At 40.3% G+C, this 18584-nt stretch overlaps 1 protein-coding gene across 3 annotated transcripts in view; it reads right to left on the bottom strand.

The window, feature by feature from the left end:
* Positions 1 to 18584, bottom strand: part of SPOCK3 (SPARC (osteonectin), cwcv and kazal like domains proteoglycan 3) — a 410315-nt gene that overhangs the window by 258880 nt on the left and 132851 nt on the right. For all 3 annotated transcript variants that reach the window (XM_041737862.1, XM_041737861.1, XM_041737863.1), the window contains exon 3: positions 13394 to 13439. In XM_041737862.1, the coding sequence (XP_041593796.1) occupies positions 13394 to 13439 (46 nt within the window). The remainder of the gene's footprint in view (positions 1 to 13393; positions 13440 to 18584) is intronic.

Raw genomic sequence — 18584 nt, 5'->3', positions numbered from 1 at the left:
TTAAGCAAACAGAAATTTATCCTCTCACGTCTCTGAAACTGGAAGTGTGCCATCAAGAACGATGGGTCCTGGGACTTCCTTGCGTACTCAGGAGGAGACCCTACCCCATGGCTCTCTCCCAGCTTCTGAGACTGTTGGAATCTGGGCGCACCTTGGTTTGTGGCAGCATGACGCTCATCTCTGCCATCGTGGCCGCATGGCCTTCTCCTTTATGTCCATCTGTCACCTTGTTCTTCTTTATACAAACACACCAGTCATACTGGATTACAGCTTACCCGAAACTGGTACGATCTCATCTTAATTTGAGTATATCTACGAAGACCCTATTTTCAAATAACGTCACAAATACAAGTGTGAGGGGCTAGGATTTCAACATGTATCTTTTTCTGGGGACACAATTCAACCCATAATACTGACTTTTACCTTATAAGAGAAAATAGTGATTAAAATCTAGTAATTAGAGCCCATTTAATAGAAATAATTTAAATCCAGGACTGACACTTAGCTGACTATATATGTCTTTTTTTTTTAACTTTCATTTTTTGAGTTATGTATAATCTCTATTTTATTTCCTAATGTTTTCAATTTAAAATGGGTAGGGAATAGAAGTCTGTGCATAGGTGCAGTTCCGACCTCCATTTACTAAGAAAGAGTGTTCAAAATCTACACAAAATTTACAATATAGTGTGTCAAAACTAAGTGGAAGTCTATACGTTCTTTAGTTCCTTTTTGATAGGAATTCTTTTACTAATTCCCGTATAGTTAGCTGTTATACTAGCTTCAAGTGTATAAAATAGTGATTCAACACTTCCATAAATTAGTCAGTGCTCATCGTAAGTGTGCTCTTAATCCCCTTCACCTATTTCACCCACCCCCTGCACTTCCCCTCTAATAACCATTAGCTTGTTCTCTATGGTTAAGAGTCTGTCTCTTTTTTTTTTTCTGTCTCTTTTTTTGATAGGAATTATCAATATTTTAGAATACAAGCTTCTGTGCATAGTTTAAGTGCTCTCAAAGAAAACATTTTTAAATGTGTGAAAAATATATATATGACAATATTGTGTAAAACAGTAAGATGCTTTGAGCCTAAATGACAGCCTATTAGTTTTCCTACATCTCTCCCCTTGCTTCTTTATTAACTATCTCCTGAAAGCCCTCAGGGCTTTAGTTAATTGTTAATCTGCAAATATTACCTTTGGCTTTGGGTTAATTAATTTTTCCAAGTTAGAAGGGCTAATAAATAGTACAGCGCAGACTCAAACCTCGTACTATCTGATTCTCAAGAAAATTCCCACAAAATTTCCTAAAATAACGCTACCTCCTTTCTTGCATTAAAGTCTGAAATTTTAAACATGCTGTTGCCCATCTTGCACTACAATTTATTTTAATTTTTTAAATGCTCTGTCCTTACCTGAAGAGACAACCACCGCTACTGCAGTACAGCTGTAACTGGCTTGTCTTTAGGATGATGGTTAAAAGTAGCAGGTAAGAATTGTGGGGGGTATAGTGTAGTGAGAGGCACAGGGCTAGGTGATAAATGGCATAAATCCTAGTTCCAGATGCGCCACTTAATATAAATAGTTAACATTATAGGCTCTTTAATGTAACTCTGGGCAAGTCCCTTAACTGTCTGACTGAGTAGCTGCAAAGTTAAGGAAGAGCAAGCCCTGCTCTTCCAATCATATGAAACGGAATCATATTAAACCTGTAAGAATATCATGAAATATTATAGACCTAATGCATACGAACTGATGATCAGCCGACTGTATGGATGCTGATAAAATATTTCAAAATAAATTTGATAACTAAGTCGCTAACAAAGTTTTCTCCAAATATTATTTTAAAATGTTACTTTTGCAAAGTCCTCCTGAAAATCAAAGTCATCCTTCTAATGACAAACTACTGCTCTTTTTCAAATGATATAAATAAAAATTATTGGCAGAGTTAAATGTTACAACATTTCAACCTTTATGATTAAAGATGTATTCAAGAGCCTGCCATTCACAGGGCTTACAGAACACTAAAAAGACAAAACCGGCGATAGGAAGTTTAGAAAGCATTCTCTGCAGACTTCTCATTCTAAAGATCAGAAATTAGAAGCTAAATGCATTTGATTAAATGATTTTAGACAAAGTTACAGTAAGTGGAAATAATTCCATCCTTTTCCCAGTAGCAACAACAACTTCCCTAAGAAGCCTAACTGGAAGTTGCAATGAATGATTATGAAAATAGCCAGGTCCCCAGCGTAAATGCCAACCCAGGTCATGATTTGGAGAAGCCTAAGAATTTGGAATCAAATGAGATATATACGAATTCTAGTTCTTACTCCAAATAGCTGCATGATCATAGGCAAATTATTTGCATTCACTGAACATCAATTTTCCTTCTCGTTGTAATGGGAGCAACGAAAGGAATAAAAATGTGAGCAAAATAAAAGCAAGAAAGATGAAAGTTGGTATTGAGAACTGAATGAGATAAAAGCTAAATGCTCATGGTATGTAGTAAGTATTCAACAAATGACAGATTTTTTCTGGACTCTTAAAAATTATGCTTTAACAAAATGATTAAATAAATAGGTTGTTTTGCTTTTAAACCATCAGTAAATTAACAGAAGCTGCATTATATCTTGGAAAACAACAAAGTCAGTATCTAGGAAATCTGACTACTAATTTCAATTGCATTTATCAGTATTTGTGAGCAAATCAAAATCCAAATTATTGTTTCTTCATATGTTGCAATGAACAACAATCTCACTCCCCTTAAATAAAACTTTGAAAGATTTGGTGTGTGTGAAGGTCAAATGAAACAACATATGTGAAAATGCTAGGAAAATGCTCCTCCTTAGAGAAGCCAAATTACTATCAATAAACAAAAGAGTAAATGTAAATTATAACTTAAATACAATAAAGCATAACTTCCTCAGCATTGTATCAAATAGTGAAATTCATCTGCTTGTATTTGAAGGAAGCAAAATCACACTCAAAATTCCATTCTTCTACTCATTGAGGCTTTTACTCAGTCCTTTAATTAGATATGTCAAATGTGGTAAGAAATATACCAAAATAGCAGATAATGCAGTGTATTTGCTGCATAGAGCATTGCGTTAAAAGAACGAAAAAGGTAGAGTAAGGAGTCATGTAACTTTTCTTTTTTTTTTTTTTTAACTTAACCTCAAACAGGTCTAGGACAGATGCATTTGTTGGAGAGTTTGTGAAAAGTAGAAAGTAGAGGATTCCATGCCCTGAGCTGATGCTGCAGCGGGTAGGGTACGGGGCCATGTACACAAACACTGCCCACGTGAGTTTGATGAGTAGCTTGATTATAAGATCCCTGATCTACCAACATACTGAAAATTAATATGTAGGAAGGAAAATAGTCCATCCTCAAGAGCTTTTCATGCTTGAAATCCCTTCCATAAAGTAAAATAATAAATTCTTAAGATTAGAAAGACTTAGGCTATCATATAATCAAAAATAATCAAGTGGCTCTGAACGTGTACACAGCTTTACTAGATAAAATAGAAAAATCGTTGATCGTCTATTTCCAGATGCTTTGAAAGGGCTACACTCTGAAATACCTAAGGGGCAAGTAAATTATGCAAATAAATGGTGTGAGGATGTGGAGCAACAGGAATTCTCATTTACTGCTAGAGGGAATGCAAAATGGTACAGCCACTTTGGAAGACACTTTGGCGGTTTCTTACATAAATAAACATACTCTTACCATATGTTTCAGCAATCACACTTCTCGGTATTTATCCAATTGAGTTGAAAACTTATGTCCAAAAAAAAAAAAAAAAAACCTGCACACGGTTGTTTATAGCAGCTTTATTCATAATTGCCAAGACTTAGGAAAAACCCAGAAGTCTTCCAGTAGGTGCCTGAGTAAATAAACTGTGGTACATCCAGATAAGGGAATATTATTCAATGCTAAAATGAAATGAATTATCAAGCCAGGGAAACACATGGAGGAAACTTAAGTGCAAACTGGAAGTGAATTAAGTCGACCTGAAAAGGCTACACACTGCATTGTTGCATGGCTCCAACAATATAACATCCTAGACCAGACAAAATTATAGAAACAATAAAAATATCAGTGATTGCTGGAGGTTAGGGGCCAGGGGAGATGAACAGGCAGGGCAGGAAATGTTGTCTATAGGACCCCATAATGACAGCCTGGGGTCTTTATATGTCCGTCCAAACCTATAAGTTGTACAACCCCAAGAGCGAACCATGATGTCAACTGGGGACACCGGGTGATGATGCTGCGTCTGTGTAGGTGCATCATGCTGGTGGGAGATGCTGACGATGGGGGAGACTGTGCATGTGTGTGGGAGTTGCTGCACCTTCTGCTCAATTTTGCTATCAATTTAAAATGGCTCTGAAAAATAGAGTCTATTAAAAAGAGGCTTAGTAATATCTGTACTATTTAAAGTTAAAGAAAAGTCGTAAGGCAGGGGAGCTTTTCCAATATTACTCTCTAAAAAGTCTATTTTTTAAATTGTATAAAATTGATTTTTATGTTAACAACTAGGAAAGCTGGAAAAACAAAACCTGACTTATTGCCCCCAACACTGGTATTCTTTTTTACCATACCATATGGGCTTTATAAACCTAAAACTTCCCTTTGTATTAATGACAACATTGCGATGTATGCTGCTTTAATGTAATAGAGTAACAATTTGTTCAACCCAAAGTCTTGAAAATTACAAATTTCTTCAAATGTGTCAAGGAAGATGATTTTTCATAAAAACTCTCAAAATAAAAAAAAGAAACTCTCAAAATAACTGTTGTTTAGCAGTATTAAGTCCAACAATTTGCATGGCCACTCTGATTATTGAAATGTTGAGTAGAAAGAAAAAATTATTATGCCAGGACTAAAACATTGCATTCAAATTCATATGAGTAGTGGAAGTTCACTAATTGTCTTCAGAAGAAATATGAGAGAGAAGGAAAAATCATCCCTGAACATTTCACATATTGTGCATAGGTTTTACACACTTTTTTACTCAGTCTCACAACTTTGTAAATTTGGAACTTATTCATATTTAGTTGAAAACAACTCTAGAATGGTTATGTTACTTGTGTGGGGCAATACAGTCGGTATGGCCATAATTGTGATTCAAACTCCTGTCTAGACGATCCAACCAAATTCCTATTTAACTATCCCGTCGATTAACCGTTTATTTGAGCTATCTCAATACAATATTTAAGCACAGACGAGGAGATCTTGGTAGAATCATCAAGAAATATACCAAGAGGAAAGAAAAAAACAAATATCTAGTGCTAAATTAGCAAATTAGCAAAATTAGCAATCTTCTTAAAAAAAATGTGAAATGTTAGAACTAGAAGAGAACGTGTTCAGGACGTCCCAGTTGTCTGTATGATGAGCAGCAGAGTATTCTAATTAAAGTCTTTCACTTATTTTAAAATTAAATGATTAATTTAAGAATCTTCCGGGAAGAGTGCCCTACTAGCTACCTTTAAGTATTCGCACAATTTTCATGTAGAAGGATGAATTTACTCACTGTTGACCAGGGATATAGGACCAAGAAGTAGGTACGAGAAAACAGATTGTACTTTAAGAAGCAGTTATTCAAACAGTAAGTGCCATGTGAAGATGGAACAGCGTAGCCAGGTAGAAAGTCAAGCCTGGACCTTGGAGACAGGTAAGAGGCCAAAGTCCCTTGAATGTATTAGCGGCTGGGTCAAAACTGCCTCCAGGTTTGAATGCCAATACCTTAATATACTAAGACATGTATATTTTTTCCCCACATTTCATATAAGGAAGTGAGGGTGAGAACTGTGCCCAGGACACTCCAGTGAAAAGTAGCTTCCAAGAAGGGATTCCTCAGAAGCTCTTGTTCATCCTTGAAACACTTTCTTGTCTCACGGATATGCTGTGAGTTACTCCCAAGCGATGGAAACACAACTCAATGCAACAACCCTTGTACTTATTAGACGACGATTATACAACTGAGTTTAAAAATCTATACCCCTCCATCCCGAAAATGAGAATCCAGGTTACAAACACTTCCTTACCGCGGTAGTGGGGCGATTCTAAATGTGATCCAGCGTGTGCCTGATGTCAACCTTTAGCTACCTACGTTCCCCTGTGACATTCGCCCCATGTCTTTTCACCAAAGATGGATCTCTGAGTTGAGAAACAGACCAAGATGAGCTAAATCTAAAACCACATTGTGTAATGAAAGAGCACGTGGACTTCTAACCCACTAATAACAAGATTTCGAACCTGGCTCAACACTTGCTAGCCCCGTCACCTGTATCGACGTCCCTCAGTTTCAATTTCTGTCGCAAATTAAGGAATATGTCTACTTAAGATCAGTACGATGACTGGCTTATTTACAATACCTGACACACGGAAGTACTTGTTCAATAGAAACGATGGTTTTTGTTGTTGTTGTTTTTTAATCTCTGGGGAGTTTCCTTGATTCTCACAATCCATTCTCAAACCCTTTCAGCACCTGTTTATGGGATCAAATCTGAGAAGGTGAATGGGTTATTTAAAATTCCCAGAGATTTGTGGTTGCCTTAGAAAAACAACTATCTTGGGATCCCTGGGTGGCGCAGTGGTTTGGCGCCTGCCTTTGGCCCAGGGCGCGATCCTGGAGACCCGGGATCGAATCCCACGTCGGGCTCCCGGTGCATGGAGCCTGCTTCTCCCTCTGCCTGTGTCTCTGCCCCCCTCTCTCTCTCTGTGACTATCATAAATAAATAAAAATTAAAAAATAAAAAAGAAAAACAACTATCTGAACAGCAACAACAACAAGCTATTTGCATTGCAAGACAGCACCGAGGAGAATTATTTTGATAAGTCATTGCTTATTCTCTATGATTTTCAACTGCATCTGCATAAATAATAAACTGTAGTTTAAAAGACAAACACATTCACACCCATCGGGATGGATATTATTAACACACACACATCAAAGTGACAAGTGTTGTGACGATGTGGAGAAATTGGAACTTTTCCGTATTGCCGGTGGGGATGTAAAATGGTACGGACTCTATGGAGAATAATATGATGGTTTCTCAAATAATTAAACACAGAATTACTATGTGATCCAACAATTCCACTTATGAGCGTGTATTTAGGAGAATTGAAAACCTAGATTCAGGCATCTGTGAGCCAGTATTCGTTTTTCAAGTAACCAAAGTGTGGAAGCAACCCAAGTACCCATCAACGTATGAGTTGAAAAAAAAAATGTAGTGTGTGCACACGCTAGAACGTGGTTCAGCCTTTAGGAAGAAAGGAATTGTGACACCCGCGACAACACGGTCACGATGCCAAGGGCAATAAGCCAGCCACAAAAGGACAAATTCTGCATGATTCCACTTATGTGACCCACTTCCAATACTCAAATCCATGGAGGTGGAACACAGAACGCTGGTTGCCAAGAACTGGGAAGTAGGGAATCTGGGTTTCAGGGCTATAGTATCTCAGTTTCGGAAGATAAAAGAGAGTTCTGGGGAGAGACAGGGTGGAAATTTCGCGACAATGTGAATTAATACCATTGAACCATATACATAAAAATGGTTATAATAGTGAACTTTCATGCTATGTGAATTTTACCACAACTCTTAAAAATCAAAACACACAAAGACACACACACACACAAGTGCCCAGAATCTAGCCCAGATTAGCAACCGTGCTTTTAACATGAATGCGTAGGAAGTTTCACGTGTAGGCAGGACTGGACATCACCTCTGCAAGCAGTGGAGGATTCCTATTAAAAACTATGACTTCCTAGATATCTATCTACATTTTTTTTCGATCTTCGCATCGTATTACTACATTAGGTTATCAAAGTCTGAGATAAGAATCTTACGTCCTGAAATCTGAAGACCTTTGAAGCATATTTAATCAATCTCCTGCTCTATAAATTCGATTCACAATTTAGTAACACACAAGGTCACTGAAAGGAAATAAATATAATTTGCCTTCCTCCACATGTCTGTGGGCTACCGTGATACGCACCAAATGAAGCATTGTTAATCTTGATTTTATCTCTTACATTAAAAATGCAAACCTTTATCCAATATTTATTACTCAACGGAAGAAATAGCACTGACATAAAATAGGGCAATGCAAGATTTCTGATTCCTACATTTTATGGAATAGTCCTATATTTTTTTTTCTAGATTGTGGGATAAAACAAATTAAATATCATTCTTGTATAAGAAATCAGAATTGGATAGGAAGGGAAAATACATTTCCCACGTATAAACCCTAGATAGTTCTTGTGCACTAAACTTGACATGGAATAAATTAACACGCGCCGTTCGATTCTAAGGTGAATGCTATTTTTTTTGCAGGCTTTCTAGTGCCGAGGTTGCCACCCCGGATGGTCTAACTAATATACGGTGCAAACTGACGTGGCTGGTGTCATCTGAATACCCGACAAGTAATTTATCCCAAATGATACAAAAATACGAAATCCATTCTTGTGAGTTGATCAGATGATAGTTCAAATCACATAAGGGGTCAGAATTTACATTTTGAGTGGTTGAAAGCATTTTTAGAGAATATTGGGATCACCTCCTACCTTTGCACATGTCCTCACTGAGCTTCAGTTGGGAGAACCCTGGTTTCCACTGCAGAGGCGCCGGGAGGCCCAGCACCGGCCCAGGGCAGCGCTGTGGGAGCCCGCGCCCCTGCTGTGGAGCAGGCACAGCCCCGACCGCTGTCCCCCCACTACCATCGCCACCCTCTAAGGACAGGAAAAAATTCATAAGCCTCCCCCGCCCCCGTCAACAAGTGGGGATCCAAGTCATGCACAGGACAGGCGGCGCCTGTGTGTTGCTCAAAGGGAAAGCGAAGTTAGGGCTGTGTGTGCTCAACCCTGGTCCTTTTCAGTTTCCAGAATGAGCAGAGGCGGGAGCAGCCAGCAGCTCTGCTCACTGGGGAGCACAGGCTCCGGAGGGGCCTGCTCAGCTCCTCCCGGCAGCCAGAGGTCACGGCCAGAGGTCACGGCCAGGGCCCACAGGCCTGCTGGTGGACAGGGGTGTGTGGCAGAGGGGGGCTGCCGGGGTCGGCCCAGGGCCCCACAGAGGTGGGGGGTGACTCAGCCCAGCCTGGGGCTCCACCGTCCTTGCAGGTGCAGGCCTGGCCTCAGGGCCGCCACCCTGGGCCCACGGCCAGCGCACACCTGCCTTCGTGGCCATGGCCAGCCGAGCCCTGCGGTGTCCCCAGCACACTCTGGGGACTGCCGGGTGGACCTGCAGTGACCTCCCAGCATCTGTTTAGATGCAGCTTCATTCTCACTAGGCCGCTGACTGATCCACTGCCACGGGAGGCCCTGGGGGCACAGCACGATCAGGGAGACGCAGACAGAGCCCCCGCTGCCCCAACCACGTCGTCTGGGGGCCTGGATATCACACCCTGGGGATGAGAACTTTTCAGTAGAAGGTATTCCTTGTACACATAGCACTGCAGCACCTGCAGACTATCTAAACAGCTGATAGGAATTCCTGCTAGGAATGTCAATGCCTTATCCGTTATAAACCCAAATTAATCCATGACCTGCACGCCTGGGTGGCTCAGCCGTTGAGCACCTGCCTTGGGCTCAGGTCGTGACCCCGGGGTCCTGGGATCGAGTCCCAAGTCGGGCTCCCTGCATGGAGCCTGCTTCTCCCTCTGCCTGTGTCTCTGCCTCTCTCTCTCTCTCTGTGTCTCATGAATAAATAAAATCTTTTAAAAAAAGTCCATGACTTAAAACAAGGCAGGGTTAATGAAATGAAAAAGAAAACAGTGATTTTTTTTAATTTATTTTTTATTTTTTTACAAAGATACTCATTTATTTGAGAGAGAGAGAGAGAGAGAGTATAATAAGCAGGGGGGTGGCAGGCAGAGGGAGACGGCGGCTCCCAGCTGAGCGGGGAGCCTGACCTGGGGCTCCATCCCAGGACCTGGGATCACGATCTGAGCCAAGGTCAGACCCCTAATGGACCCAGGTGCCCAAAAAGTGATTTTTTCCAAAGTTACAACCTATCTAAAGCTCATTAAATTGTTTAAAATCTTGATCATGCCACCACTGTATAGTTTCACTCGTGCATCTACCCTCTAAATTTGTCATAGTAAACATTAAATTTTCATGTCATATTCAAGAAGATGCCTGTCCTCATTAAAACTCTCTTTCAGTCAATTTCTGTTGTGTCAACTCATGATTAGCCGCACTAATGAACAGAAGCAGTGGCACAGAAGATCCTGCGTGGGGAAATACAAAGAAGTCTATTTTTGGCTTCAGTATGCTTTCCTTTATTATAAAGCAGATTTTATCACACCAAAACAGTTGTACTTGAATTTATTTGAAACTATTATATTTTCCTAAAACTCTTACCATTTTACTGGAAAAACAAACAAACAAACAAAAACAATGCTGATATATTGTGATTTATGAAAAGTAACTCAGAAGAGGAAAAACTCTTCACAGGTAAACCGCAAGGTAGATAAGCTATATATGAACAATCAGTTGGGTCCTAGTCAGATAGAAGAAAGTTTATAGAGGCAAACACGTGTGTGTCTACACATGTGTAAATGATGTATATGCTTACGTATGTACACTTGTACATATTTATGCATATATGCAGAAATGGTTTGGTGATGAGAAATTGCACCATTTGTCATGAAACATTATTTTCTCCATTAGTAATATTTTAATTTCTGCATATTTCGTGGGCCATTCTGTAGAAAAGGAAGATATAATTCACAATGTGGATGGTTAAAATGGTGTAAATATCGGCATTAAAAAATGTAATGCTAAAAAAATGTTATGCTAAGGCAATATTTTTTTCATTTCTTTCAAAAATATGCAGGCAGGGCAGTCCCGGGGGCTCAGCGGTTTAGCGTTGCCTTCAGTCCGGGGCGTGATTCTGGAGACCTGGGATCGAGTCCCACGTCGGGTTCCCTGCATGGAGCCTGCTTCTCCCTCTGCCTGCATCTCTGCCTCTCTCTCTGTGTCTCTCATGAATAAATAAATTCTTAAAAAAAAAAGAAATATGCAAATAGTCCCCAAGAGACTGGAGAAAATCAACTGATATTGATATGAGATATGGATGTCCACATACCATGAGAGTATATTAAAAATTATAAATACTTCTAAAAAGTCATAAATTATTTTATGTCCAAAAGTTCAGATTTTGAAAATGGAACTTAGCAAGATTCTTTCATCATAAAAACACAAGAAACATTACAAATCAGCAAATCTCAAGCCTCTTCTATCCAAATGATGCCCACCATCTATCTTAGTCAGAGACAGATGAGAAGAGGACAATTTGTCTCACCCCTCAGGGAGTAACCCAGGGTCCACCAGTGGGTTAATATGACTCAAAACCAAAACAAATATATGTATATCAATCAATCTAGTTTTTTGCATTTTTCTTTTTCTTTTTTTTTCTTTTGATACAAAAAAAAAACTTCCCCATATATGTTTATCAACTATGCATGTTCAATCAATCAGAACCCTGGGCCTGAAAATCCAAAAATATTCTTTTAAAATATAGAAACACAGCTACTAGATCTATTTCTAATGTTCACTCAAGCAAATACTCATTTTCAAAGCATAAACGTCAAAGTACCAGCAGGATGTCATTATTTCATTTTAATGCTATCGTGGGAGTGGCAGTGACACACAGGAAGTAGGGCTATTTCCTAGTTAGGAAATAGGGCTCAGGGGTCAGGTTGCCTGGACCCAAATCCTGACTCTGCCACTTTGCGGGACTATGAACTTGAGCAGGAGCTTAAGCCTCTTAAGTGCCTCACTTTCCTCCTCTACTTGACAGGGTTACTGCAGAGATTCAATGGACTCATATACTGAGTACTTAGAATAACGCCTGTAACCATTAGCTATTATTATGTTGGGAGCTTTTCTCTGCCCAATAAATAGGATATTTTTGACGACTTAGTAGATTAAAATCATCTTTGAAAAATTAAAGTAAATCAATCTCACCAGGGTTTGGAAGCCTCCTTATAACAATCTTTTCTTTCCTCTTTTTTTTTTCTTTTTTAAACAGGAGATAAAGAGTAATTCAACAAATTATCACACATACACGCACACACACACACACACCACAAACAATCTTTATTGTAATTGGATGCATCCAGTATGCCAATTTAAGTGTTAAGATCCATTTCATAGATAATTCTGGTTTTTCCAAGGTTTATGATTCCATCATAAAAATTCATTCCCCATGAAAGTTTGCAAATGTATCTCAGTCTATATCTCATTATTTCTTTATTACCTGTCTTTTAGTACATTTGGCTTGGTTTACATATTGTTAGCAAGATCAAAAATACTTTTCAGAAGTATAAAATGCAGATTCCACAAACACTCTAGATATTACTAGTGAAATCGGGTGAAGTATAGCAGAGAGAAACTAATATTAATGAGGGGACTGGATGTGAGCGACTCTTTGAGAGTGCACACAACATCAGTGTTGATGGGCGTCCCTAGCTAGGGCCGCTCAGGTTGGTCTCACGCGAGGTTGGCTGTTGTAGCCGACCTTGCGCATGTGAAGTCAAAAATTGGGAGACACACACACACACACACACACACACACACACAATTGGGAGACACAGCAAAACCCCTAAGATTCCTTTAATAACTTACAAGTCATACTTAAAAACTTCTATTTTTAATTGGTCCCACTTCAGGAAGTCCTATCTTCTGTAAGGTTTACCATAGTTAACGTAAAGTAGAAAATTCTTTTGTACTAGACTCTAGAAGGAGTCCCTGGTCCTAATGCTGCAGAATTTCACAAACAAGTGTGCTTAATTGTCCTTATCATTATGATTGCATTGTGCTGGATGTTTCTATTCTCATGTGCATCTTCCTTTCCCAAGCATCTTTTCTGCTTTCCCTTCTCAAGGGCAAACCATGTGTGGAGGTGAGAGAACTTCAGTTTCATCCACGACTTCTTCTTTGGGGTCTTACTAAGACCCCGACTGAGTCTAATTACCAGTCTGCGCTGTTTTAAATGAAAGCTTTGATTAAGTGAAACACAGACTGCAAAGGCATTTGTTTTGAAATTCTGCACAAATAAGTCTATTTCTTAGTGAATGCACTTGAGTGTATTTGAGAACTGGATGAAGTGATTCGTATCAGCTAAAAAAAATGGGCAGGATGAAGCTCAGAAGCCCGGATCAGGCAACGTAAGATATGTATCTAAAAATGAAAGACGTCCTAACATAATCAAGGCATCTAATTCGTTTATTCCTGACTACATATTCTAGTAATGAAATAATTGTTGTATGAACCTTTCCATGATCTAAGCTCTCCTATTTAGTATCGGAAGAATCTAACAAACAATAAATATCAACTTAAAGTATGGTGATTATAAACATGTAAGGATTTTTATTTAAAATAGATTCTTACCCTGATCGAAGGCCTTTCCTGGACTCCAAGTGTGGAAATAATCATCCTAAGGAGGAAAATAATGTGAATTGAGTGGATGTGAGTAATTCAATTCTAAAGATTCATATAAAATCTAGAATAAAATATGAAATACAGAAGCCAAATACAAACTTCTACTTCCTGCGATGGCAAGCAGCAAATAAATAAATAAATAATAAAAAAGGAACAAGAGAAAAACAGTAGTTATCAAAAGGGAACACGTTGTTTACATGTCATAGAAATGTTTTTCAAAAATGTGTTCATTTTCATTGCAAGTCAAAGTTTACTATGATAATTCAATTATATTTGGTTGCCACGTCACATAAATATCATAATGCAACACCTTCAATTGCAATTCAATGTGCAATAGAATATGCAGATAATTACCCTAAGCTAATAAGCTACGAAAGTATGTCACCAGTGTCTAGTTACACAACTTCATTTTCCACTAGTATGACACAGCAGCGAAATACCAAGGGGTCTGCACTAGCTGGTACAGTATATATAGACTTTGCAAATCAGTTACATGATAATTGAATATCTAAGTTCATCAAAATGCAATTGGAAGCTTGAAAAAAAAATACACACCTAATTAAATCTTGCCTGAAGCTTAACTCCTTAATATGGAAAAAATCATTACAATATACTTACTATGTATACACTTAATAAATATGAGTATAGGACACTACGGAGGGGCCATGTAAACTGAAAAGATTTTTTAGAAAGCAAAAAAAAAAAGTTTACTGACTATTGTATTTGCTATTTTACCACCCTAGAAGCGCTCACTCCCAGCATGGAGAGGAGTCGGGATTTCTCGTGAAGCATGACCAAACAAAACAAAACATGAAGCACAAGAAAACTGACCTAGATGATGAGAATACATGGTGGATCTGGAGAAAGGAAAATGTAAATTTAAGGCTGACTTTACCACGTGGTGGGTGCATCACTTTCGCAAGTGGTGCAACCAGGCACCTGCTGCGGCACCTGCTGGGCTCTGCAGGGAGGCTGCTCTGCTTCCCCCTTTCCCTCTCCCCCCTCCCCGCTTCTAGGCCCCTGTGCTCTCCCCTCTGTCTCTCTCAGTCCCACCTCTCTCAAATAAATAAGTAGAGTCTTAAAGAAAAATACAATTATGTAGGCCTCAGATCCTGGACTGAAGTTGGGAAAAAAATACCTGTGCCTGTGAGCAAGGTGCCTGCGGTTAGTTGCAGAGAGTAGATGTGGTCTGGCCGTCGTGTGCACGAAGGGGCTGCCAAGGCCTCCCTGCTCCACAGAGGCACTGGCCAGGGAACCGCCGGTCTGCAAGTGCCCCCCAAAATACCCAGCAGCAGACACGGTGAGCTCCCCAAAAGCCGACCACTCATCACTGGGGTCACTGTGAGGAGGCCAGGCCTCCGCTTCCAGCCGAGCCTCTCATGCAGCGCGGCCACCGGTGCCCCGGCATCAGGCTCCCTGCACTCAGCCGCACTGAGCTCCTGGCACCTTCAGCACTGATGCTCAGCCATGGCGAAGCAACATGCTTGGGGGTTGTTTAGGATTTTATTATTCACTCAGGGGAGACCCAGAGAGAGAGGCAGAGACCCAGGCAGAAGGAGAAGCAGGCTCCCTGCGGGGAGCCCAATGCAGAACTCGATCCAGGACCCAGGGTCACGGCCTGGGCCCAAGGCAGGTGCTCAGCTGAGCCCCCCGGGCGCCCCTGAAAGCAACATGTGTCATGCCACACGCAGTGTTTGAAACACCAGCCTCTAGACAGACGGGCAGGGATCAAGTGGAGGTGGGTAGAAGACAGACAACATGACCTCAACCATATTAAATAACTTCCTTCAGAATAACACACCCATCACACCTGTCACGTTGGCTAAAATCAAGGCTTCAAACAACAAGTGTGAGCGAGGCTGTGAAGGAGAGGGCACCCTCCTGCCCGCCAGGAATGCTCACAGTGTTGGTGCAGCCACTGCAGGAAGATCTAAGAACACAACTACGCTATGATTCACTAATTGCACTCCCGGGTGTTTACCCAAATAATACAAAAATGCCAATGGGAAAGGATGGATGCCCCCCCATGTTTATTGCAGAAGCATTTACGGCAGCCAACTTAGGGGAGCAGCCGGGTGCCCCCTGATAAAGAGGCCGCGGTGCGTGTGTGAAGAGGAGTAGCGCTCAGCCACAGGGAAGCGTGAAATCTTGCCATTTACGACACGGTGGAACCAGACAGTATAAGGCGAAGCAAAATAAGTCAGAGAGAGAGACAAATACCATAGGATTCCACTCATATGTATGATTTAAAAAACAAAACGAATGAAGGGAAAAAGAGGAAAAAAAAAAAAAAAAAGAAACAACCAAGAAACAGAGTCTTCACTCCAGAGAACAAAAGGATGGTTCTAGGGTGGGCGATGGGGGCAGGTGAACGGGACTCAGTGACCTCAGGATGAGCACGGGGCAGCGGGTGAAACTGTTGAATCCCTGTATTGTGCACCCGAAAGCAACATGTCACTCTGTGTTAGCGACACTGCAATCAAGACGTTGAAAAGTAACGGGTTTTATCTTATTGGAAGTGACCAATCTTGATTTTCTAAGATTGCTTTCCAAATAAGAAATCTAAATCTTGGGGGGAAAAAGAACCACACGATCACGTTGGGCTGGTTTGGGGCTGTAGCTGTCTGAGAATGTGTAATCAATGCAAAACACAACCTGGTTGCTCTGGTTAAGTCCTTGTCTGGCCACGGTGGGGATCTGACTCGGATAGCGAAGCAAAGTAGCGATTAAATATTTTTAGATATTTTTCTTTGTGTTCTCACATTACTTGGCTTTTTTTTTTTTTTCTGAAAATGGTTTCACCTCATTAGAGGAATTTTGCCAGAATAAAAGTATTTTCACATAAGTGTTCATTCAGGCACAATTTCTTTTGTCTCAAGAAGCTTTGTGTGAATGTTGGTTGTTCTCAAGCTTCAATTTGGATAAAAAAAAAAAAAAAAAAAAAAAGCCAACCTGGGATTCAGAAAATAATGGCAAGAAACGCCTGCAGTTGGAGAAATTCAGGTTCAGGTGACAAAATCACATCGGGAATTAGAGTGTCTCCCGCCCCTAGACCTTTTCGTGGGAGGAGAGCCTGGGCCAAAAGTCCCACTGAAAGACTCCATTTATTCCCAAGGAGCAAGTAAATCAGCAAAATGTCTATATTTAAGGGAAATGCAAAAGACAGGAAGATCCCTGACTTTTAACCTTTTCACAACGATTTTGTTGTTTGTTTCAAATCTCTAGAATCAAAGCAAAAGTAAGTATAATAAGCTCCACTTATTAACAAAAACTTGGTGAGCCTTTTTACATGTACACAGAATTGAGGGCACTCTGATGACAACCATGTGAATCTATGTTAAGGAGTAAAAGATACATTTCCTAGGATTTTGGTATTTTGTATGTTCTGAAACCCTCTTGTACAAAACTTCAGAATTTCCCTACGAGCATTAACTCGTGTTGCCTACGTGTTTCAATAGTTAAGCTGAATCAGGAGGCACTGCGACTTCTATAAGCAATGAGAAATATATTATATATTATATATATTATATAACATATATATTTATATATATAATTATATATATAATTTATGTATATTATATATAAATATCAATCATATATAAATATATAAATACATTCATAAAAATATAAAACTATAATATCTGAAAATATATTATATATAATATTGATATTAATATATTATATATAATATGTAAATATAAAAATATTTTTAAAATAACAATGGAAATCTGACTCTTTAAAAATATGTTATATATTACGACTGATTCACACATGTCACCGTATAATGGGAAGAATGCCTTGTCTCATGGTTAAGCCACTACATTTCACAAAGTATAGAAATACTTAGCACTTGATTTGATCACAAGATAGAGTAAGTAAGCTTTGTCTAGATATAAAGGAATTATCTATTTGAGATGATCTATCTGCTTCAGGCCCCCAAATGTCACATTTATTCCCCAAGCACCACACATTTTTCCCAAGTGATGTCGTAGGACCCTGAAAGAATTCATTTTTAACACTTTGGTGAACCTTTATTTCTTAGAAAGCACTTTATGCTCCCGGACTCACCACAGATTAAACACATAAATAAAATGAATTGTGTCAAAGGGCAGCGCCGTGGACTGAATCCCTCAACTGTCCCTGAAATCTCTACAAGTTGACGTCAAACTCCTTCCATATATATATAGTCACTTCTACGTCAATAAACAAAACTTGTGATCCACTGATATCAGGGAAAGACACAAAACATACTTTGTCTTACTAAAGAAAATAAGGGCAGTTGAGTGCTGGGGACCCCGTGTAGCCCTGAGGACACTAGCGCATGGGAGGGATGGAGTCCAAGAGCGCCTGGCGTCACTGCACCAAGAGCTGTGGCGGGCGCTGGCCTCCGGGCCCTGTGGGAGGTGTTTCTAACATCACTTCTATGTGGCAGATAAGGAAAATGATGGTGGATGGAGGAAGTATCCCCAAAGTCTTACTCAGCAGGTGAGAAGCAGAGGGGGGATCTGAAGTAGGGCCTGGAGGCCGCACACTTGGACACCTCAACCCCCCCCCGCCCCCAGACTGGCCGCAGCAGCCGTGGGCCAGGCCGAGCTGGTCTATACCCAGTGTCCTGGGAAGCCAGCCCTGACCACCCTGCACACATCCTGGTCCACACTGTCCGTGGGCCCCAGTGCATGCCAGGCCCAGTGTAGACCAGAGGCCAAAGCCTGTGAGGTCATGCCAAGCTGCTCACACACTAGGAAAGACCCCACCCAAGAACACCCCATTCTGCGCTTGCCCCCCGCCCAAAACAGCCACTTAAACGTGAGGGAACGGGGACGCCAGGGGGGCTCAGTGGTTGAGTGTCTGTCTTCGGCCCAGGTCGTGACCCTGGGGTCCCGGGATTGAGCCCGCGTCGGGCTCCCTGCATGGAGCCTGCTTCTCCCTCTGCCTGGGTCCCTGCCTCTCTCTCTGGGTCTCTCAGGAATAAATAAATAGAATCTTAAAAAATAATTAAATAGTAAACAATAAATAAAATAAAAATGAGGAAACAATATTTAATGGGATATCTACTTCCACGTAGGGAAATAAAATGTTTTGAAGGAAGAAAACGTATTTATGGCGTTTAGCGTTCTGAATCTGTGTGATTCGATCCTCA

The sequence above is a fragment of the Vulpes lagopus genome, chromosome 23 (genome assembly GCF_018345385.1).
Source record: "Vulpes lagopus strain Blue_001 chromosome 23, ASM1834538v1, whole genome shotgun sequence".
Lineage (NCBI taxonomy): Eukaryota > Metazoa > Chordata > Mammalia > Carnivora > Canidae > Vulpes > Vulpes lagopus.
The sequence above is the reverse complement of the archived record's forward strand: the minus strand, read 5'-3'. Positions and strand labels throughout refer to the sequence as shown.